This window comes from Denticeps clupeoides, chromosome 6 (genome assembly GCF_900700375.1).
Source record: "Denticeps clupeoides chromosome 6, fDenClu1.1, whole genome shotgun sequence".
NCBI classification, from domain to species: Eukaryota; Metazoa; Chordata; class Actinopteri; order Clupeiformes; family Denticipitidae; genus Denticeps; species Denticeps clupeoides.
The window spans coordinates 10,398,546-10,423,916 of record NC_041712.1 but is presented as its reverse complement, the minus strand read 5'-3'; the positions used below and the strand labels follow the sequence as shown (position 1 = coordinate 10,423,916).

At 42.0% G+C, this 25,371-nt stretch overlaps 1 protein-coding gene across 18 annotated transcripts in view; it reads right to left on the bottom strand.

Annotated features, from left to right (window-relative positions):
* ncam1a (neural cell adhesion molecule 1a) overlaps window positions 1–25,371 on the bottom strand; it is a 178,397-nt gene that overhangs the window by 56,579 nt on the left and 96,447 nt on the right. For all 18 annotated transcript variants that reach the window (XM_028984166.1, XM_028984163.1, XM_028984176.1 and 15 more), the window contains exons 2-7: window positions 4,642–4,716; window positions 3,782–3,991; window positions 2,883–3,026; window positions 1,903–2,040; window positions 1,455–1,572; window positions 71–231 (exon numbers count right to left, since the gene is read on the bottom strand). In XM_028984166.1, coding sequence (XP_028839999.1) covers window positions 71–231; window positions 1,455–1,572; window positions 1,903–2,040; window positions 2,883–3,026; window positions 3,782–3,991; window positions 4,642–4,716 — 846 coding nt within the window. The remainder of the gene's footprint in view (window positions 1–70; window positions 232–1,454; window positions 1,573–1,902; window positions 2,041–2,882; window positions 3,027–3,781; window positions 3,992–4,641; window positions 4,717–25,371) is intronic.

Genomic DNA, 25,371 nt, shown 5'->3' with positions numbered 1-25,371 from the left:
GCAAGTTTCTATTTGCAGCAAAGGACTATTCTGCTGCTTCTGAATGACAAATGTAAATTGCGATCCTTACCAAAAACATTCAAACTGACTTCCTCCTCCTTTTCACCGGCCTTGTTTCTGGCAATGCATCTGTAATCACCTTCATCGACCTTCGTCACATCTCTGATGGTCAGCTCAGAGCCGTCCTCGTTCAGGCTGTACTTCTCGTCTGACTCGATAATGACATTATTTCTGAGTAGGGGAACAGTGGTGTTTGGAAATGTTACAAAAAGAACAAGGAAGCCAGTTTCATTCAACATCATCTCGAAATTTTTTCGAGTAACTGCCAAGAAAATAATAAAAATCTTTCATACAGCCCAATGAATACAGTACCACAGTCGTATATAGCAGTACCAGATGCAATTGCAGAATGCAGAATGCAATTAACAATGTATTCCTATCAATTATTTTTAAAATAAGCTGTTGCTTTTCCTCAAAATGAATCAGAAAAAGTTTTCTTATATTCAGGTTCTAGACAAAAATAAAATATCAATAGGTGGTGTCAATAAGGTATTTTATTCTTGTTAGAATTTGTCTCAGCATTATGAACAGCTGATAGAAGGTGGTAGTAGCCTAGTGGGTAAGACACTCGCCTGTGAACCAGAAGACCCGGGTTCAAATCCCACTTACTACCATTGTGTCCCTGAGCAAGACACTTAACCTTAAGTTGCTCCAGGGAGACTGTCCCTGTAATTACTGATTGTGAGTCGCTCTGGATAAGGGCGTCTGATAAATGCTGTAAATGTAAAAATGCTGTAAATATATTCTTCTGTAACATGCTCCGCCATGTCCTTGTCAAGCGGCTGTGGTGGTAATAAAGGCTGTCTGGAGCCAGTAAAATTCACTTTATTTCTTGTGATGTGCCTCTTGGACGAACGCTGACTTTGAACAGCGGCCCAGATTCCTATGTGTCCGGGTGACACTAAATCAATCTCACACAAACTTTGGATCAGAATCCCTGATCTCTGTGGGCTGGAGCGGCAAAAAATTGTGTGGTGGCCTCCGAAGGCTAGCAAATGACTGTGCTGTCAGATTCGTGGGAAATAAATAACAATTAGCCCAGCATCCCATTCTTGCAGACTTTCTTTCGCTCCCTCCCTCTTCCTCCCTCTTTCTCTGGAAAACCAGCTGAGTCCTGATCTATACCAGGAGGGAGTCGTAGAGGGACCTGTAAAGCTGGCAGCTGCCATCACTAGCAGCAGCTTCAGGACTCACGCGAGCGGCTGAAGCAGCGGACAGTGACGATGGCTGGATCTCAGGGTGTTCGATAAAGCTGAGCCCATCTCCCACATTGCAGTTCTGCCTTAGTGGTTTCACACTAGCTCACTTTTATGACTTGCGATGGCAGGCGAGAGACAGGTCCATGTGCAGTGCTGCGGGAAGAGTGAAAAAAAAAAACGCTTCCAGACACTTACCGCGCCCACGTCACTATGGGTTCTGGGTACCCGTCGGCATCGCATGCCAGCATCACGGAGTGCTTCAAGTTAGCAGTGGCATTGACCTCTATCTGCCGTGCTCGAATGCTGGGCAGGACTGCAACAGGAAATGCAATAATGTAAGCTAACAGCATAGAAACAGGCGCACATTACAGAATTGGGGGGTCGAACCAACTGTCCGTCACTTTTATGGCTTTTATTATATAGCAAATCCCAGAATGGAATTTGTCCAATAATAATGAAAAAAAAACCCTGTCTGCATGCTGTGCATCACTCAGCATTCCGTGCTTGTTTGAGAAAGCCCCGGGGGAATCGGGGCCTTGACGCCCAGAGAATAACGAGCAGACAAATGAGGTGGTTGAGCATGGCAAGTCTATCTCCTGCATCAAGCTCTGTGGCCCCCGAGGGGGTCTGACTAAGAACTCACCGTTGACGATGACCTTGATGACCCGGAGGTCGATCTCTCCCCTGATCATGATGCGTGCCTCGCAGGTGTAGTCTCCTTCATCTGTCTTCTTGATGCCACGAATCTGAAGGAAGTTGTTGCTCAGGACTTTAAACCGGACTGAAATGATCGGGGGAGGGGGGGAAAGAGATTGAGAATGAGAATCAAAACGAGATGTGAACAATGTGTTGATATACAGCTGTACCCTGGGAATTTTTGGTAAAACACTATAGTAAAAAGAAGATATGAATCTTGAGTTATTGAAGCTGACGGGTTCTGAAAGGAGGCAGAAGATTGAATGTGGCACATAAGGGTCAGGGCTCAAAATGAAATTCTGCTTTTAAAGGCACTGGGGCGCATTTGTCAGGGATGCAGATGGAGGTTTTTTGCTGCAGGAAGAGGACCGGGCAGGAACAGGTTAAGCGGAGAAATGAGGAAAATGTGTTATTTACATATGCCATTCGGATTTCAGGCTCGGCTACAATTAGTGGTTTTTCCAGTGAAAAACACATCCACTAGCTGAGTGCCAGAGCCGGCCACACACCAGAGCTCTGCGGTCACCCTGTCTTCCAGTGGCCTCACAGGGAGGAACCCTCCATGTTTAAAATAGTTCTCTTCAAATGAGACCTCAGCAAAGACAAACAAAAAAAAAAACTATTGAAAAAAAAAAACAACAAAAAAAAAACAGGAACAATGCTTGTCACATTACTGAATGCAAATGAAAACGTACGTCAAAGCAAAACAACAACAACAGAAAAATCTTTCAATACCTTTCACAGCCCCTATTTTGTCTTTATCTCATTTCATGCTGCATTCGGCAGAACTTGGGTTGAAACGAATGACTGGGCACAAATGAAAAGCTGACAACAGATGAGAGAAGCAGAAGCAGAGGAAGACAGGAGAGCGACAGCGCTGAGCGCTGCAGAAAGAGCGAAGACGTGCCCGTCTACTGAGCGTCTTACCGTCCTTCTCCATCTGAATCTTCTTGTTCTTGTACTTCCAGAACACGGCGGGGGGAGGTGAGCTGGTGACATTGCACACGATGATGGCATCGTCGCCTTCGTTGAACTCTTGTGGCGACGGTGCGTTGTGGAAGGTTATCTTCTCTGTGGGAAACAAGCGCATTAAAACTAGTTGAGCCCACGCGCAGAATTTCAATGCTTCCTTAACAGGCAATGAAAATAGACACCATTAACTGTGCGTTTGACTCTCGCTATAGGCTAATGTTGAAAGGGAGCAATTATCGCTTTATAGGCTCATTTCACAGCACTTGGTCTACACGTACAGGCCTGAATGGAACATACAGGCCTGAACAGAAGAATTAAGAATAATTTAACGTCTACAATGCTTGCTTGCAGTAAATATTTAACAAATAAGTAATTTCTATGAATATGACAAAAAAAAAATATTTGAGTTTTTCATGAAAGTAGCAATTGGCTATACTATACTAACGAGACTGCTACCTTCATGTGCATAATAATAAGAGAGTTCTGAGCACATGAATAAAGACACACAAACAAAACTGAGGTTGTTCTTTCAATAGACTACTTCCTCACTCAAACAAAGCACTCAAATACATTTCCAGACTGTGAAGGCAGCAATAAACACTTTGTATATTTGTTTGTATATTTTGTAATAATATTCTGAATAAATTATGTGATAATTATGAAATAAAGTATGGAGATTTAATATGGCCGACACTAGCATTGGCAAGAATGTTGAAAAAAAATCTATGTGAGTCAGCATGTTTTGAGACCAGTCTTATGTCTAAACAGACCCTTCAGACTTTAAGGCTTTAAGACCACGTATTCCTGACTAACTTGTCAATGTCAGTGCAGCTGGAGCTGCTGGAGGAACTTACGAAAGATCTTCACCGTGACGGTGGCCTGGGCTTCCTTGTCCCCGTTCTTGGCCACACACTTGTAGATGCCGGCATTGTCCACGTTGGCATTGTAGATGGTGAGGGAGGAGACAGAGTCTTCTGCAGTACTCACACTGATGTCTTGCCTGCCTGGAAGAATCTTCTCGCCACTTGGAGCAAACCAGGTGATCTCCTTGGCATCGCCAACAACTACAAGCAGACAGAGACAGGGCTCCTGTACATTTTGATGTTCTGTGCATGAGTTTTGATTAAACCCCTTCCTTCTGCGTAACGACAGGTCTGACCTGAACTTCCACCTGAATGGAAAGAGTTTGGCTTTATTGTCTGGAGGAGCTGATAGAGGCTGGGCACCTCCAAGGACACTATGTTCCAAGGACTTGCTAAGCTCCTTCTGAATATACAGGGGGTGGTGGGCTTTCAGGAATTTATTTGCTCACAAGGTGTACTGCATGTAATATATAATAAAAAGGAAATAAAACCAGGTAAAAGAGCTGTCAGATTTGTCTCCTTCTGATGTTTCAGAGAAGGGCGAAAGAAAGTCATTTCCCTGTAAAATTTTCATTACTTTCATAATAATGGAACGAAACTTTCACAATGCAGAAATAGGACTTGCTTGGTACTCTTGGGTTTAGAATAGAGCTTTAAGATTATCAACAGTCTTCTCTTGTTGGTGGTATTCGAATAAATATACTTTGTGCGGTGATCCCTTGTGAAGTACAATTTGAACCACTGTGGCCGGAACAAAAGGGGCAGAAATATAAGGCAGGCCATGGCAGGGTAACCAGAACAGTGGTATCTTTACCAGGCTATGAGATTAAAATGAAAGCCTTTCCACCTACCTTCACACAAGAAGAATTTGGACTCTCCTACACTGATCTCTCCCTGGGGTGGAGTGATCTCTACCTGCAAGGAGGCTGAAGGAAAAGAAGAAAGAGCGAGAGAAAGAGCAAGAGAGAGAGAGAGAGAGAGAGAGAGAGAGAGAGATAAGGACAATGATTATAATCATTTTTCTCTACTCTTCATTCAGACACATCATTTCACATGAAATCGATACGACAAAAGGATTGAATTTAAATTACAGGAAAGTTAAAAAAAAGAAAAGAAAGTAAAGACATGACAGGAAAAGTGTCTAAGCCTGCCACCTAATGGAAACTCTTCCTGAGTAAAGACCTTGGGTGCGCAGGGGTATAAAGTCCATGAAAACAGTTGCTGTTGCTGTTAAGAGCCCCGATTTCCGGGCTGCGATGTTTTTATGTGTGTTATGTATGTGTGTCTTTGTATGGCCATAAAATACAGGGGCCACATTCGTAGTCGTTTGTAGTACAACACGTAACCATGGAAACCCTAAATACTGTCATAACTGAGAAGACCAATTTCAGAACCTTAGACTAAATCTGACAATTTATACTTCAGCTCTATCTAAACCAGCATGCACTGCAGGGCTCGCCAGTTACTGCATAAATCAAAGTATATTAGCTTTATGAGATGTTGTCATCGCACCAAAGAAGGGGAGGACCCAGGCACTGGTGCTTGAACAAAAAACATTTTATTCAAACTGGACAAACACATAGGGCTCTTCTTGGGGCAAATAGAAGTGGAAACGGGCAGAAGAAAGGTTACACTCATACCGGGGAACACACACACAGTGCAAACTTGCGCACACACACACTCCACCAACACAGATGCGCCCAATACACACAATCTTGCGGAATGAACTAAAGTTTAAGACAGGAATGGGAGTTATAGGATATCTGAGGCAGACAGCATGTATTGATATTGTATGCTAAATGAGGTTGCAAAATTAAATCTTGACTAAATGTCAAAGAGAAAAATTGTTTTATTTGGTCACATGACTTATGATCTCCACTTCCCCTGAAACCTTTACAGATTCATTTAAGGGGCCTCATCCTGGCAAATGCAGGTACTCTCCCAGAAGAAGAAAAAAAAGATGCAGTGGAAACATATAGGGAAAACACAGAAATTTGGATTAATTTCCATTTGTTGCCTTTTTGCAGTGTCCAGTTCTGTTGTTTCTGTTGTCAATTCTGTTGTATCGTACACAACAGAATTGAAAGAGAAGCGAACTGAGGACCGGGTCACAAAGTTTTGTTTGAGGGTCCCATCACAGCTGAGACAGTAGAGAGAAAACCCGTCAGCTTGACACAATGGCACAATGCTTTCAGTGGCATGTCGTCTTTCTTCTGGAAAAGAATAATAGACTTGTGCTCATATTGTCTTTGCTATTGTCTCAGCTGAAAGAGTTGTTTACGGCTTAATTTACTAGCAGGGTGGTGTTGAAAGGAAAAGTAGTGGCACCACTGCAACAAATGTGAGTCAGCAAAAACGTCCTACATCTGCTGTTATTCATTTTCTTGTTATTCACAAATGATGGTCACGCAGCTAATAACATCTTCTTAAAATAAATTCAGTTTTTGCGCACAGTGGTACCATTTTTCTTGATGTTGATGACTAGAATAAAATCAAAATAAAATATTAAAAACCACAGCAATTGCTAAAATAATATACTGGAATTCATATTGTCATGTCATTTTTATGACTTCTCTCCTAATTGTAACATATAAAATTATGACAATTATAACATACCAAATTATGATTACTTAGCTATTTTCATTAACAAGTCTGTAACTAAAAGGTTAACCTGAGAACTGGATCTTAAATATAATTTGACAGCTTATATGTTGCCGAATTCTTAAATTAAAATGAATCTGGCTCTCCCCGCTTCCCCACCGGCTTTAACACTTTTTGTAAACATAGGCTGCACACGAAGATTAAATCTAACTAAGCCCCACAACATGCAACATATTGTTGCTACCTTTAAATCTGTGCTTGGGAAAGTAAAAGAAACAGAAACAACTGAGCAAGTGCCAGATAAGCTCAGTGGGCAAAATGATCCGGAGTACTACCATTACTTCCACGTTCGACTGGCCACGATGAACAGATTCTTTTTTTCACTGGTTCTGTCTTCAGCGTTGCAACATCAAATTTATCCTCTGTCAAAATCTGCTTCATAGTGCTGGCTGGCAAAATTTCTATTGTTTCACAACACCGAACAATATGCATATGAAATTCTCTGCTCTGCGGTTACTCGCATATGCCGGAAGCTGCCAGGCCCTGAGTTTTTTTTATGTTTTATTTATTAAAAAAAAAGAAAAAGAAAATGCCAACACACTTCCTTTATATTATTATTTAAGAGAAAAATGTGAATGTGAATTCAGTGCTAAATCAGTCTATGTATGAAAAACGTATTGTATGTAATAAATGGTCCACATGAAGGTTGGATCCATCAATGGCTCCACTGTTAAATCCTTTGCCTTGAAAGGTCCAATTTCCTGTTTTTCTAATCTGGAAAGTCTCAGACCGTCTGTTTTATGATGACTTTCCAACAATCGTTTCCTTGGAGTTTTTTGCAGCCTCAGTTTTACCACAAAAGCTCTAGCATTCACAGCACATAGTACAGTGCAGGCTATATGGGCCATATACAGTCCATGACTACTGGCCTCCTGCACCCTGAAAATGAATCCAGCAGATGCCCTTTTCCTGCCACACTCCATCCATCACAGGAAGGAGATATTACTGTTCCCAACTGAATCCCACTTCCTGCGCTCGTACGGCCTTCTTTCTGCACAAGGCTCTGCCTGGCTGTGAGTTTCTGGGCCAGCATAAGTAGACGAATCAATGGTCGTAGCTGAAAGCAGGCCAATGTAAACGTGCCAATATTTCATCTATGGCAAGTATTTTATTTATATATCCAATGACCCCCCCAGCCTTCCGGATAGATTTCATTTTTGTTCACGTGCAGATGCTTTATGTAAACATCAAGTACTGCAGCGAGCTATATAGCGCATCTTGTGTTGGTGAGAATTGTACATGTTTCAGGAATGGGAACCACGCGGTGAACAGCTACAATGCAGAATTGCAATGAATTACCAGCGTAATGGCTCCAACTCTGAGGGCTGGGAAAACGTCGGCCCATGCAGGGTTTAAATCTCTGAGATTGAAAACAAGATGGGGAAGATCTCTTCACTTTTCACCACAGGTGATGGGCATTGAAATGCCACAGTGGACAGGCCATGAATGGACTATGGTGACAGTTGTTGTGTTCTGTTCTGCACTATTATCATCAAAAATCACTAAGACCAATTAAACCTATAGCAAGATCTTCCTATATGATGCACCTCAGCAGTGCAACCAAAATAACTCAAAAGCAGGTCATAGCAAGTGCCGATTCAGGAAACCTCAGTACTTGGGTACCTGGCCATGGCCCACTGGGCGGGTCCACCTGCACATGTGTAAGGCCACAGGCACAAACACTGCTTTTTTTTTTTTTTTTACAAACCTTGTTTTTTTGTAAATAAGCACACATTATTCATGTGGATAAACATAAACAAAAACACACATTTTCCAACATAAAATCCACATTCTAGACTGTAATGAAAGACATTACATTGACCAAATACATTTATAATGAAATTTATAGTGGGGATTTTGGAAAGCAGTGCAAAATGGCTGATCAACTATAAAGAGCACTAGATAGTGAATGAATGAGCATTTGAGACACAGCTATTCTTTGTCTCGTCTCACTGTTTGCATTAAATGTGATGAGTAGAAGCCTGCCTTGTCTCTCTCTGTATACTGGTTTTGGCTCGTCCTTCATTACATTTTGTTTTGCACATTTCTAAACAAAAAAGCTGCTTGCTCCTCATGCCCACATGATTTCATGAAAACGCACAAGATCATGTACAATTCCCCAGCCTAAAAATGAGTACATGTTAAAACCCTGATAAGAAGCAATATTCCAATGTTTTTATTTGCATCTCCAATCTCTAAAGTGCGACACAGCAGTGCTATGCAAAAGTCAGCAGCCCAGCAGCCTCGCTCTCTTGTGAGATGGAACAATGTAATAATAATAACACTTTATTTGTGCAGCAAATTCCATATAGAGAATGCAGCTCTCAGATTTCAGCACACAGCAGGAGGAAAAAAGTAATAAGCAGAGTGCACAATATGAGAAGAATAGAAAGTATTTAAAACAATAATTAACCCTATCACAACCAGATGGGCCCAGATGCCATTTATTAAGTCCATGTTTCTATTAATAAAATTAACCAGAATAACAATGTTAACACATTGTGAAACATGTAAGAGCAAAATACAACTGTAACTTAAAAATTATAAACTGACTTCTGAATTGTTAAAAATACTCAATGTAACAGACGTGAAGGGCTTGGGAAAGGATATTAAATGAATCATGTAAGGCATGACGGTGCTAAACCAAACTGCAGAGCAGTTTTAAGAAAAAATTGTGCCATTAGGCTACATGAGTGAGCTTCTCAGCATCCTGTTTGATTAAAAATAGGCCCATTTTCACCAAATGTCTTGGGTTCGCTTTCATGGGATTTCGTCCTGTTTATCCCTTTTTTTAGCACATCCTATATATTTCTCTTCTTTTATCCTAGAGTCAACTGAAATTCTTTTTTTATATCTCTTCCGACTGAATAACTGTGGACAGACCAGCTGTCAAATAGTAATTTATATAATTTGGCTGAAGATAAATGTAAAATTGTGCAGCTTCCGTACTTTGTGATTGAATTAAATACATGATTGGAAGGCTACGCTGTGCAGCCTCTGTACTTTGAGATTGAATTAAACACTTGATTGGAAATTCTATAAAATATTGCTTGCATTTGAAAAAATGGTTAACTGATGAAGGGTGGATTGAACAAACGCAGGTAATTACACAGCACATTAAAGCCTTTTTTCAATTTACAGTAGTTTTAAATTCATTAGGGAACATACCAGTTTCAAAATATGTTTTTTTTTACCAAGGACAGGGTCAAGACAATAACTTGATAGCTCACTCTGCCTATTATTCACTCACTTTCAATAACCGCTGAATCCACAGTAGGGTTGCAGGTGCTGCCGGGGGGTTGTTCTCTCAGTGCATACTGAGAGTACTAAAATATTTCAAATGGAAATATGCTTTTGTTTAAATCAATGTGCAAACCCTACCACATCCCCTTTAAAAAAAGAAATACGAACAGGTTCAGGGGTGTGCATCACCCTAGCAATCACTGGCCAAAAAAAATTATCAAGCGGGTGGAGCCAGGCCAACGCGGAAGCTCATGCCAGAGTGAGGGGGCACCTCGGGTGAGAGTAAAGGGTTGCCCTCATTAACAAACTCCGCTTTCTCTCATCCTCTCTCCCACTACATCACTCTGGGTCTGGTGAACACAGCATCGGGCCGAACATTCCACATCCCGTGTCTCCGTCCAGCCAGGCGTGTGTGATTGGTCAGACATGCATTACCCGGGCTGTGTCCTTGGGCAAACGAGTGATAATAATGCAGGCAGCCTGACTAACACACACTGACCCTGACATGGAAAAAAGATCCTGGACCACTTCCATACCCAGCCATCACATTAATTAGATCAAAACATAACAAAAAAAGCTAACCTATCATATATGAGATTTTGAAGGTTGTTAAGTAAAAAATGTAAGGCAGCGTTGGCACCATGCTGGTTTTCAAAGTTGAAGAATACAGTAGAGGTGTAAATGTGACATACTCTAGATTCTCTCCTCTAAATTTTAATTACATTCACTGTTTGACCATTTACACTGGAAATTACTTGGTTTTGATCCTTGGTGCTCATTCTTCAGCAGGGAGCCTCAGAACAAAGAAAGCCACAATACATTCAATGAATTCAAGGCATTAAAAATATGCCCGAAAGTCTGAGTGCGACACTTGCGAAATACCGGACTACTTTCAGATGCTACCAAGCCTGACTAATTGCATCAAAGAAGAAGAAGAAGTAGAAAAAAAGAAACAAACAGTACGATAAAAAGCTGAAGTCCCTTCCATCAGTCAGCAGAGTGCATGCAATTAAAGCACAAGGAAATTAAAGGGGGTGGGGGTGCTTAATTCAGAGAACAGACAGATGGGCATTAATACACTTTTAAGATATGCAAGGCAGACAAATGAGAAAATAAGGCTTTGAAACCAAGCTAATAATTTAAAATGCTTTGGTCGGCTTTGAAAAGGTTATGGCCAGTTATGAGAAGGTCGTTTTGGTGGTGACGTCAGAGCTAATGGGATTTTAGAGTCGTGCATACGCACACACACATGTATGCCATGATATCGAGGTCAGAGGCAACAATTTCAACAGCAATTTCATCACCTGTTGAGTGGTAATGCCCTTCGTGTCAAAAACAATGCTCGCATATCTACCCCTGATTCATGTTCAGACATCCTTATGTCTGACTTTTTCCCCCTCCTGCAGCTTTCTGTGAATTTCCATTTCATCTGTAGATCAAACCTGTATTTCACCAGAGGGGAGAACGCACAAGGCAGGCGGTGATCAGACAAAAGTGGGACTCCGACCTACTCTTCAGCAGTGCATGTAAATATGTGGCATTCAGCAGGGAAGGTTTGGGGAGGTGGCAGTGGAAGGCAGTGTCACTCAATGGAAGCACAGAGCCAGTCTCCAATGCAGGAATCTGTAAACTTGAGATAAAACGCTCCCTGCGTGTGCGTGCATGTCCTTGTGTTTGTGTACAAAGACAGCGGCTTTCTCGATGGAGATAGGTGTCAGGCCACGCTCGAGCTGAGTGGTGATAAAGGGAAGAATGGCAGTGGGGTGCCTGGGGAGTGGGGTGGGAGTTCAGATGGACACTTACCAAAGAACTGGGACTGCCTGGGGAGATGGGGCTGGGTGAGCATCTTTGGAGTGTGCTGGTGCTGATGTGACATGACATATCAGTCTGCTTTCTGGCACAACTGTCTGTTTTACATCCCAGTCTGATTTCCACAGGCACAAAGCTGACCATGAAGGCGATGGTTTTTTCAGGCAATACATCTCAACATACAGTACAAATGTACCATAATTTCTTTCTATTTTTCTAGGAAAATTAGACAATAATCCAAACAGCAGGCAAATATGTATGAAAATACATATACTACCATTCAAAAGTTTAGAATTTAGCTTTTTAAATGAAAAAACATGAAAAGGCTTTGAATGGAAAAATAAATAATTATGTAGTTGAACCCATGAGGCAGTAGATGCAGTATTACTGTGAAGAAGACCAGTTTTATTGCTTCTTTAATCAGTTCAAATGATTGTGCATCCAAGCTCATTGAAAAGGGTTTTCTAATAAATCAACAAAGCTTTTAAAGTGACATACTTGGGTTAACAAACACAGTATTCCACTGGACCTCAAGACAGCTTGTAGCTGATAATGGGTTTCTGTACATTCTGTATGCAGATATTCAATTTATTACCAGCCAGCTACCATACTCAATTTTAAATAATGATTGTTTCCAATAAAAATATCACAACATTTCTAAACAACTGACCCAAGTGCAGAGTTGACTGTACAGTTGTGGCCAAAAAAATTAAGAATGACATGAATACTGGTTTTGCTGCTTCAGTGTTTTTAGATCTTTTTGTCAGTTGTTTCTGTGGTGTATTGAAGTATAATTACGTGCATAATTACAAGGTTCAAAGGCTTTTATTGACATAAAGTTTATGCAAAGAGTCAATATTTGCAGTGTTGGACCTTTTTCCCCCAAGACCTCTGTAATTCACCCTGGCATGCTGTCAATCAACTTCTGGGGCAAATTGACCCATTCCTTCATTATCAGTGCTTGGAGTTTGTCAGAATTTGAGGGTTTTGAGGTTTGACCACAAGTTCTCAATTGGATCCAGCTTTGGACCCAGAATTTTGTTTTGCTCCCTTTTGTGAGTGAGCCCACTCCTTTGGATGAGAATCAGCCCCTCACATGTATGGTCTCTGGATGCTTTACTTTTGGAATGAGACAGGACTGATGGTATTTCTTACCTTTTCATCACTGGAAAATATTTTTTCTAGATGCCCCAAACAATCAGAAATCATTAGAGGAGATGGTCCTAGCACTTGCTGGACTTGCTTGGGCAAGCATTGCAGGTAACCATGGTTAACAGAGGAGGAACAATGGTTTCAAGCATCACCCTCATTTTAAAGCATCCAGTCTACTATTCTAACTCAATCAGCATGACAGAATGATCTACAGCCTTGTGCTCCTCAACACTCTCACTTGTGTTAACACTGAAATGATCTCAGCAGGTCCTTTTGTGGCAGGGCTGAAATGCACTGGAGATGTTTTTTTGGGATTAAGTACATTTTCATGGCAAAGAGGGACTTTGCACTTTACCTGATCACTCTGCATTATATTCTGGAGCACATGCAAATTGCCATAATAAAAATGGAAGCCGCAAACTTTGTGAAAACCAGTATTTGTGTCATTTGGGCCAGTGGTGGCCTAGCGGTTAAGGAAGCAGCCCTGTAATCAGAAGGTTCGAGTCTTGAACTGCCAAGGTGCCACTCAGCAAAGCACCATCCCCACACACTGCTCCCGGGCGCCTTTTATGGCTGCTCACTGCTCACTAAGGGTGATGGTTAAAAGCAGAGAACACATTTTGTGTGTGTTTGTGTGCTGTGCTGTGTATCATGATCATTTCACTTTCATTCTCAAAACTTTTGACCACGACTGTAGATTTGAACCAACAAGACCAGTCACTGACCAGTTCTCAAGGAATCTGGCATTCATCAGCATTTTCTCCCTATTTCCAATCCATAATGGTAAACTATGAAGAAATTGTCACGTTCCATCCGCGTGACAGGGAGCAACGCAGAAACGAGGCGACGCGACTCCTATTCATAGCCAAGATGGCTGTCATCCATTGCCCAGTCATTATTGCGGTTTCCTGTATTAATGCTCGGCCGAACCTCATCATCCAAGTAAGACTATACCTGTTAATTTTCACCTATCTGTTCCCTGCCCTTTTTTGTCCCGCCCTGTTGTTGTGTCTTGTCATTTTCACACGAACCTCAACATCCGTAGATGTTGCGGCTGTTGCCGGTTCACGTTCATAAATCAAAGCGCTCAAGACACAGTACCATGAAGTGGAGCATATTCAGCATATTAGCAATCATTTATAAATATTTTGCTAGTTCAATGATCCTATGGAAAGCCCAGCCAACAGCCAGGTCAGTCGATCGTAGCCCATTTTGATTGCGGAGTCATGCAGCAAATCTCCCCATTTGCCCAAGGTCACTGGCCCATCTCATTAACATGGCTAACAGTAATTATGCTGCCTTTTCAAAACAGCAATTATCAAGAGCAATCGTCCTTTTTTCTTCAAACCCTTCTTAATGAGAAATGCTGACACATACAACGGGCAAGTTGTCCTTCAAACACCAGGAACTGTTGTGGTTGACCAATTAGCCACCTCGACCCTGACATATGCTGTGTGGGTTTCATAATAGCACATTTTTTTTGCTAATGCTAATTACTTCTCTTATGCAAAGAAATGCTATTAAAGTCAATTATATTTATGCCGAAGGTTCGGCGTAAATGAGGCCGTGTTGACGCAACACGACTGTGTTTGCACGATGCTAATTGAACAAAACCTCAGAAGATTTAAGTAGCTGAAACCTAATGAAGAAAACCAAGTCCAATTGCCACAACGAATTGCAGACTTAGGCAGACATCATTTCCAGACTTCCTTAAGATTCCTGTTGATCAGCAGTTCTCAAAAGGGCACAGATGACGTTCTCCATGGCTGAGCCAAGAAGGGACGTTAACAGAATGCTAACAGTTAGCTTATTGTGAGGGGACGCTCTAATTAAGCAACGGTAGGTGGGTCTTACTGGGGGCCAGATTAACTCTGTGAACTCAGCATGAGATCGTGGCTCCGGCCACATCCAGGCCCCCCTGTGGCAGGCCCCTGAAAACTGAGTGGTAATTAGGGTTAATTGACTTGCAGTAAGACATTACCAAGACCAGAGAAGGCTGTGCGAGCTCAGCAAAAGCAGGGAAAATGTTTTACATTTTCAGTAATCACAGGGGAATTCTTGTGATGTCTTTTTGATTAACTTTATTTTAACTTTTTACTAACAGATTTTCTCTGGCTTTCCCCAATCTCCAAGAATTTTGCACCCATCCCTAAGGTACTGCTTTCTCAGTATATTCACAAAATCAATGTTTGTGAAGACATGCGTGTGCCAGCTATGACTCATATTAGGGCTGACGAAACAGCACTGCATTTACATAATTTTCAAGATGATCTACAGGGCTGCCGTGCTCACATTACAGGAGAATTGCGCTTGAGGTGTGTCCACAAAGACAGTAAGCAGATAAAAATAGTAAAGCACCATGTGACATGTGGTTCACTGATTTTTTTTGAACATCAGAAAAACAAAAGTATCTTATTACCATATTATTCTCTGTCAGAGTATACAGGGTTTAATTTATAATGATCTGAACCTCTTTTTGTAACTATGGATTAATGGATTATAGCTTTAGACTTAAACATTAACTGTGATTACATTACAGTTAGACTTAAAGATTAACTGTGATTAACTATAACCAAGGTTCAGCCAGATTATTGCAACTGTGTCAGGCCAAGGAGGACACATACAGAATTGCACATAGAGCCTGGCATTTGTGTGTATTGATCCTACAAAACATCACAAACTCCCCCCTACTGTCCTTTGAAATCCCTGGCCCATGTGAAGAACATCACAGGACACCTGCTGGCCCCCCTGCAGTTTGCCTACTGGGCAAATAGGTCAGTGGATGACAAAGTTACCATGAGAGTGAACTACATCCTGCTACACCTAGATATGCAATGGTCCTGTAAGCACAGTTCAGAAATCCTCCCCTCCAAACTTTTTGAGCTCACTAAATCCCCACCATCTGTCAGTAGACCACCAGTTTCCTGACAGGCAGGAAAAAGCCTGCGAGGTGGGGGGAAGTCACTTCAGGTACACAGACAGGACCTCTCTCCAATGCACCTGCAAATGTTGTTCTAATTGAGAAATAGATAAAAACAGGCAGGCAATTGAAATGCCACTGTCATGATACGGACCGGCAGGGGTTGACTCCAGAGTCCGGACCGGAGTTTCATGTTTGTCCTGTGTAATGTTCCCTGATCGTGTTCACCTGCTGTCTATTTATATAATTGTATAAAGCTATCCTGTTCGTGTCTGTTCGCCGTCGGGTCATTGTGCGTGTTCATGTTCCCTTGTCTTGTGTATTTTATATTAAACCCCTGTCCTGTGATCGTGCAAATGCGTCCTCCTTCACCGCCATGTCCAGCCCACCCGTGACAGAATGACCCGACCACGTGGACGCAGCCGATCTACGATCCATGTTCAAGGTTCCATGTATGGACGTCCCCCGACGCCGCCGTCTCGTCCGGATTCCAGCGACGCACCTCCGGTAATCGCCAGTTCCCCGCCATGATCCATGTCATGTTTTTAATCAGTTCCCCAAGCGTGACAGACTCTCGGCGGCCTACGAAAGCTACCGTGGGGTCGAGAGGACCTGTCACGCGGTCCATGTCCCCCCTGGCGATTCCGGAGGCGGGGGAGTATCGGCGAATCCGTGCGACCGGACCTCGATGGCCTACGAAAGCTACCGTGGGGTCGAGGAGACCGGTCGCGCAGTTCAGGTGCTCCCGGCATTAACCGAGACGAGGGAGGCGGCGAACTTCCCAGCGGGGCGTACCGGAGACTGACCGGAGTGACGGTGCCTGCGGACGGTGGACAGGATGCCGGTCCCCCACGGACGAGCCGTGCTTTGGCCCGGGCCTGACGCCGCCGGTGCAGGACTGCCGCCACTCGTCCTTATGAACTTCTCCCCCCTTTCATGGACCGTTTTGTGGGCACTCCCAGGTGGTAGTGCCTTTCAGGGGGGGGGTACTGTCATGATCCGGACCGGCAGGGGTTGACTCCGGAGTCCGGACCGGAGTTTCATGTTAGTCTCGTGTAATGTTCCCTGATCGTGTTCACCTGCTGTATATTTATATAATTGTATAAAGCTATCCTGTTCGTGTCTGTTCGCCGTCGGGTCATTGTGCGCGTTCATGTTCCCCTGTCTTGTGAAGTTTGTATTAAACCCCTGTCCTGTGATCGTGCGAATGCGTCCTCCTTCACCGCCATGTCCAGCCCACCCGTGACAGCCACAGACACAGCAACTCTGATCATGGCAATACGGCTAGATAAGAAGCCAAGACAAGAAACATATGCAGCGGAGCAATGCAGTGCAGGATGCCGGAGAGTTGGTGTTCACCTGACGTTACGAATGCCAGAAAAACGCCTGGTACAGATGTCCTTGTGAATGAGGCCTTAACTCTAATCTCACTGACTTATTTGAAAACATAAAATGAAGTAATGCAGAAAAAATGGGATGCATTGAGATATCAAATAAAATTGAATCACTGACATGATAATCATAATCAAATCACCACGAGACCAGTGAAAGTTCACACCTCTAATGAACAAGTAAATGAACGACTTATGAACAAACTTTGATCTGGTGCCTGGTGTGTGCTGGTACTTCCTCATATTTGATCTGTGATTCAGACCTATGGTGCTTTGAGCAATATTGAAGCAATAATAAATTTGTTCAGTCCCAGACCAAGGCCTGATTTTACAATAATTGCGGCCCAGATCTCTTTACTATCTAGGATAGCAAAAAAGAAAAAAAAACTGAGCATGAAACTATTTATGCAACTTCATCACCATGTTCATCATTATCTCTCCATCACTTTAATAGTCATCTGCAAGGACACAATGGTCCTTGATTTCCATCTGTACCTTCACCTAATCAGAGCAAACAGGACTGATGGTTAAATCCCATTGCATCTAATTGCATTCAAATGATTAACATGGAACAATATGCTCAGATCTCTGCCTGCTCCTGTATAGATGTCTTGTACAGCTGCCTATCCATTACACACTGCAATCGTGTACCTCCTGAGAATGTTTAACCCGAAATGACTTTGCAGACAAAAGGGGACAATGAAGAAGAACATGCACACAAACAAGAGCTTTTAAGTTGTGCTTACAGCCATTTCCCCTTACGTCTGGTGTACACAAACATAAGACACATATTGGACTGAATAAACACAGACGCCCATGTAGGCACCCGCAAAATGATGAGTGGGCAGAATGTTTCAAAATTTGAAATGACACCAAATAAATGTATGATGGATCTAAACAGTCTGGAAACAATTTAATGGTCTGGGAATTTTTTGATTTTCTGTATCTTAAGGATCTGACTCAGGCAACACACCAAAATTCTATTCTTGAAACACAAGCCTGAACCATCAGGGAACTCTGGTGAGGGGTAACCCAAGCAGAAGATAAGAAGCATGTGCTGAAAAACCATGTGGTGCCTTGGCCCATATCCCACAATGCCCCCTTGAGACAGTGACAAAGCATTGTTGGGAAGAAAATGGTACTGAAATATATTCATTACAGTTGTTGTTTTTTTGAACAACAAAAGTAGCTAAATATAATTGTGCATATTTTGAGGTTTCAAGGCTGGGACAATTCCTCAACCTCAATGCTCTAAACAAAATACATATACAAAAATAGACTGAACCCAAATCTCAAAGAGGGTAAAAGCATACAGTGAAGTCAAACCGGATAATGAGAACATTGTTAACTTTGCTACTGATAGACTTGAATAAAATACATTAACCTTGTTGGGAAAGATTAACATCACTTTACAGGTACTCAGTACTGAGTACCAATTGTTCATTTAAACCTGAGAACAAAATAAACAAATAAAAAGCTGTTTTTGTCAAACTGGTTTTCTTAGAACTCAATGCCTGAGGTCATTGACATTAAATAATCAACATTTCGCTGGAACATCTGAGACCCTTTAAATTCCACTGTCTTATTGAATACGGATGTCCTTCATCCTGCAGGCTGAAGTGGTCGAACCCAGACATCCATGGTGAAACCTCTGCAGCTCAGGTTTTGTTTTGACTTCATGAATACAGCAATATTGCCCTCATTCAGAAACCCCTAAAAAGTTTCAGTTTGTCTGAACTTTATGTATCCCACAATGCCATTACTGTGTATAGGCTGTGAATGAAAGCAGACTTAAGGGAGTCTTTGGCTGATGGAAACTGCTCTTTGATAGCTTTGGTGTAACAAGGGCCCTGGAAAGACAAATGATTCTCCAGAAATGAAAATCACATTTCAGCACGATCAGTGAACACAAAAAATGTTTCCCAATTTCAAGATTTTTTCATGCTGTATTTACCAGAACCTTTCACACAGCACGCACATAATTACATCTGCAGAAACACTGTTTTCAAACTGCTGCACCAGTGTAAAGTCAGGTATACACAGACTTTATGCTGCTGTTTATGCTGCTGTCTTCTGAAGTGATCTTGTGATACACTGCTGCACAGCACACGGTGACACAACGAAATGTGTCCTCTGCTTTTAACTATCACCCTTGGTGAGTAGTGGGCAGCCATGACAGGTGCCCGGGTAGCAGTGTATGGGTTCGGGATTCAAATCGACAACCTTCCGATTACGGGTCCGTTGGCCAATCACTGCCCCAGGAAATGTGGCCCATACGGGGGCCAAACCCACGACCTTGCCAATATTAGCACCATGCTCTAACTAGCTGAGCTTTCCTTCTTGTTTCATATATTAATATATATAAATCCTGATGATGACTTTGACCTTATACCAGCAAACATGTAGCGTGTTGCGCTGCACTTAGCATCGGTCTGAAAAGTGCTACTACGCAGGGGTTTTACCACACTCAGTGCAATTTATATGATCATATAACTACATATTTTCACAACAGAGAGACAATAAAATGATAAAAAAAATATCTATGGAAAGGATTAAATAATTCCCTTGACATATTCAATATGTGCAAAAGCTAAAGCTACCAAAGGTAACAGTCACTGCATCAAAGTGTGACTTTATGCAGAGGACACATCATGCTGCACACGGCTGGTGATGCAGACCCCCAGGTTACAGAAATGGGCGACCTCACCATTGGGAGCACGAAGCTGACTGGTACAAAAAGCCCAGTGTTCCCGGTCACTAATTAACAAATATAAAAGAGCCAACTCTGCTCGTATTGGCATATGATGCCCTCAGGACAGGAAGAATGTCAGAGTTTTGGAGCTTAGAGGTGGGAAGAGATTCCCCCCGTCCTCTGAACGCATTCTAGCACCGATTGTCATCAACAGCACTGGCACTTTGGGGGTCACGGAGACAAGATTTATTTGTTTGCCTGGAACGTCCTCAGTGACCGCTTGTTATTTTTTTTCCTGAATGCAAAAAAAAAAAATGTTTGTTCATCATAATATGCAAGTACACTCCTTGTCTCTGAGTACCACCACACGCCATTCTGCTCACATAACAAACAAATATTCCTCTACAAGCTTCAAGCACATATAAAAAAAAATGACAAATACATTGCAGTAGATTTTGCACAAATCTGAAATAGAAAACCAGCAACAAATCATATCAGTGTCCCATCAGTAAATCAGCTACAAATCCCATAGTTCAATTAATATGTAGTGACCCTTTAAAATGCCACTCATTAATTCCCTCTTCATTCATGTCTCTCCTTTCTCATGTGTATTTGAAAGCTTTAAATCCCTGTTTACCAGTATATATTATTCTGTATATTCTCTTGTCATGCTTTGTTTCTGTAGCTGTAGTTTCATGTCATCTCAATGGGAAGATTATTTCACTGAGTAATCTAACTCGACAGCAGGTTCCCAGTTGCTACTGAATCATATCTGGAAAGGCCAGTGTGTCATGAAGCTCTTATCAGCCTGTCAGTGTTGGCATCACGTTATAGAAGAAGCGGAAGAAACACTAACTAATGGAAAGCAACGCTTGATTTGTCATACAAAAGTCACATGCCGAGGGTTCATTGTGCCTCGCTCATTTAGAGGCTGCAGTGCAGGAACGTTCTGTGCTCTGTGACCCTGCACACTAATCAGCGGGTTCAATTCAGCTAGATTGCTGTGTCTGTAGCTGACCAATGACATTCCACAAACTCGAGTTCTTAACACGGCCTGATATTAACAGTCAACTTTTAACATCTGACTTCAGTAAATGAGGTAGTTTAACTGCAGTTCAGAACACGCTCGCATTCTTCTAGCAATCATTGGAGTCTTAAAAATTGGTTGAAAAAGGTTGAGGCAGAGACACATTGTCTTAGTGTCCCTGCTAGCTTTCTGACTATCGATTTAAAAGTCAAGAGCAAAGCCTTAGCCACAGATCAGCTGACACCGTATTCAGCTGACAGTTCAGCTGACGGCTTTTGTTGGATTCTGCAGAGATTCCACGATGGGAATGTGACGCTGTCAGCACCACTCTCGGAAAAAAGTGTTAGTTATGCATGATTTTTCCCAATGTACATCTTGGCATTCGATCAAGGGGATTAACAAACGTAATCAAAAAACCCCAATGCCATCCATCCTCTTTTCCCCAGGCTTCTGGTCCCACAGGAGGAGATTTCTCCATTATCTACTGAGTAGATACCTGGACCGGATGGCCTTCTCTTTAAGGCTGACCTGCCAGGCCTTTACGCCTTGTTCCTCCCCACCCGTTCCTCTGTTGCCTGGCAACAGACCATATAGTTCAGAATGGCCAGGATGTGGCAGGCAGGTATTGATGAAGGCCCCTCAAAGATGGAGGATAAAGTCTTCTCTCCTTTTGTTTTTTACTTGTTCTCTCTACTTGTGAGAGGAAATGTGAGACAGACAAAGAGAAGAGAGAAGGTAGCAGAGAGGATGACAGATGATGGAGACCATCTCCACCCCTCACGTACAGAGCTCATTAGCCTTGGCATCTGACTGCACCATGCAAACTGACATAGTGAAAAATGGCACCTGATGTCACCAAATTTGCGACTGAGCCCTGTCTGTTTAATATTAAAACACACACACACGCACACACACTTAGGAGGGGCACAGATTAGAGAACTTACTCTCACTCACTCTCTCTCTCTCACACACACACAAAGTGAAGATGGCAAAAAAGCAGTAAATCATCAGTGAGAAGAGAGAAAACTACAGTGAGAAGTCAGACCATATTAAATACCCAGATAGTGTCTTGCTGCTGGAATTAATCTAATTCAGATTGGCAATTTGGAAGCAGGGCTGTTTGTTGAAGTGTAGATATTGATGGCTGTTTTCTGTGAACCTGTGTCTGAAATCTGAACACTATCTGATGCAAGTACCACAACGTACGTGTATTCAAAGACAGACAAGTTCTGCATCATAAGAAAAAAAAGTATTTATTTTTTGTTCTGGTACATTCAGATCAAAAACATAATTCAATGTTATTGGAGGGTAGCAGGAGACATGGGAGAACCTTTTCATTTCAGCAAGCAATAGCAGTGTCAGATTTTTTTATGCACAGAGCAAAAACAAATCTTTATATGATGGTATTTTCACATACCAAGAACATAATTTAATTAACAACATTTTCAGAATTTCAGCTGTCCAACATACAGTAGATATTTTGCATTTAATAAGTTCAATTCATGTGCCCAACGTACTGTCATGAAAAATGAGTGAGTGGGTGACATATAATGACATAATGACCCCTGATTGCTGTGATTGGGGACTGACAGCCCTAGTTTTCTGGTTTGCTTTAAGTACACACTAGGCTGGACAGAGATGCTCTGTGCCTTCTTCCAGCTAGAAAGAATCCAGGAAGTGTGAATGGCATTCAATTGAATGGATACTCAAATCCACTCTTAATTACGGTAATAGAACAAAGCTCTTACTAGCACGCGTTCACCAATTGCTGGAGAGGGACGTCTCCAATGCTGGGCTTCATGGAAAATAGTTTAACTCAATAATACAATGTAACTTTATAAGCTGCCAATTCTATTCATTGGCTGATAGAGTGATTGATTAATTCTTTTAACCACAGTGTAGCTGGTCATTGGTCACAGTGACAGAGTGGAATTGGTCTCAGTCTCTTAATCAGTCTCAAATGAGACGTGAGTTGAGATCACAGATTTTTTACTGTGATTTGTGCAGTCCTCAAAAAAACAAAAAACATTACAAAATATTATTTTTTGTTTAGAGCACTGGAACAGTAACTACAGTTACTCCACCACACAAAAGTCCTCTGACATCCTGTGCTGATTGCAGAAGAGGCTCTCCTTGCCAGTTCCCACAGAGGCATGTACAGTTGCACCTCGAACAGGAACGTTTTCTAGGTCAGTGGTTCACAAACATTTCACAATGAGTACCACCTCTAAAAATATTTGACTCTCATTACAACCAATATTGAAAAAAAACGTGCAGTCTCGATACTGCAAACATGCTACAAGTGAGGATTTTAACTGTACTACATGGAGGATATAATAACTACACTTTGTTTAAACACTCATCAGATGTGAATATGAAGAATTTCACAGTCTCCTGGCCTACAACTACAAGAAGCCCAGGTATACGTGGCACAGTTTGAGAACCAAAGTTTGAAAGCAATTTGATTTGAAAAACAAGCAGGCAAAACCTAAACCTGACCACAAGTTTAAGACTGGTGTTACCTAAGACAAGAAAGGTCTGACAGCCCCACACCCCGGGGAGTTTTCATATTTTCCTCCTAGCAGCAGAAGGCTGTGGAGATCCTTTGGATCACTGTGGACCTCTGGGAGTTTTTGAAGAGCGGGTGAGGGGAGAAATTAGAAATCTGTAGACTCGCTATTTGCCTTTGTCTGGAAGATTTGTGTCCCACTCTGGTGGTCGTTTCTGGGACAGAACCTTGCACGTCCCACGTCCGCTATGTTCCCTGCTATGATTTGTGGGGGCCGCCTTGGAAAATGATGGCTTCCACTGCTCCAGTCAAGCGGTCATCAATCAGAAGGAGCGAGTGGAAGGACTGAGCATTTTGGCAGATGTCCACATCATTAACGGGTCCAGAGTGACCTGGCAGTGCACTACCGTATGCTATAAGGGCCGACATCATCCAATATCCCTGTGCTGCTGTTAGACTTGGAATAATACTGCTGTGCAATTCTCGATTATTGTGGATATTGATTCTGTACATTACTTTTAGCATTCTGAACAGTGATGTAAGTTTTAGGAATGCGTCTTGACAAAGCTCATGGATATTTAATAGCTTTTTCACGTGTCTGACCAGATTGTTCACAATGGATTTTCTTGTTTAGTACATACCCCTTCTGCCACCATAGTATTTGTATTAACTGTGAAACATTCTACATAATTTCTACACTGTAGAAATTGAGTCAGTTTGCACAGTTGAATTCCCAGTGCAAATATTAATAAAATTGTGTCTAAAGTAGAAATTGTGTGTAATGTTCATGATCTCTGTTAAAGTAATTAAGAATAGCAACATTTATAATAAAGATGTGATTTATTTTATAGAAATGTGAGTGTATACAATGGTAATTGTGAAGCCTGGGTGCCCAGTAATATTCAGGATTTGAAAAAGTCACCGAACAACAGTCAACTTCCAAAAAATTAAACTTTTACTATTCTTGCAATAACCAGATTAATCTTGACTGTGTGTTTTTAGGTTTCAGACTGACACTTACATATTCAGACAGACTCACAAATGACCATGTTTTGTGATTCAATGGTTTACAGTCTTCATTGTATGTAAGTGTAGAATTTAGATTTTTTTGAGTTTTTATTCTACTTGATCTATCTTCTTTCTCTTTTAGACTCCCTTATCACAGCAGATTTGGGGCCACATGGTATGAATGTTGTGGTCATTATTCACACTGACTAAGGGCTGGCTGTCCCACAGTAAACATGGCAGAAATGCTGTATTTCTTGACTCAGTTGAATGAATGCAGGACACAATTTCTATTCGATTTACCCGAACAAGATGTTCCAGTATATTGAGCAACATTGGTACATCAAACCATCCATACGGGGGAGACGACACAAGGAATGAGTCAGGGCCTATGTGTGTGGTAGGTGTTGGTGTTTGCTCAAGACCCCAGAGAAGTCCACTGCATGGTCTCCCACAACATTCCAGAGAGCCAATGGTTCTCCCATGATGCAGTTCACAGACGGGTTAAATAAGGGAAGGGAACCGGCTATTTGTCCTGAGCCAGCTCCCACAGGGGATATGAAATGCCTGCTGACAACTCCAGAAAGGCCGACAATGAGGTATTTTAACAGGCCCGCACTGTTTTCCCTCATAAAAGACAAAGAAAATAAATTCAGCTGTTAGCAACTTTACAAGTTATAACCCTAGAATGAGGCAAATATTGGACTGTCCTCTGTCTGTTGCTCTGCTTAGGCTTCAAAACTATTTTAGGGAACAAATAAAATGAGCAGGTTTATTTTCCATCCCTATGAGGTCTCTTTGCAACTTGCTGCCACCAGATAGACTTCATGCCTATGAGTCAGTTTAAATACACACTTTAAAAAACCTAATAAAACCTTGCCCTGCAACAGTCTTTGTCTTTGCTTTTCATTAAAAGCGGGGCTGCAGCAATGTGATTTCCATAAGATTCACAGGAAAGAGCTGATTTAATCAGGTAAGCACATTACTACCGAAAGCAGAATCACTACGCCAATAAATAATTTTTATGAAAATTGTGTGGTACGCAGAATACTGATCCTGTCTGAAACCCCACAGTTCCCTGCTGCGACGAGTGAGCATGTTCCCATACTTCGGCAGGCAGCAAAGCTGTCAGAAAAGTTCTCTGCACAAAGTGAAAGCTTGACGTGGAACAC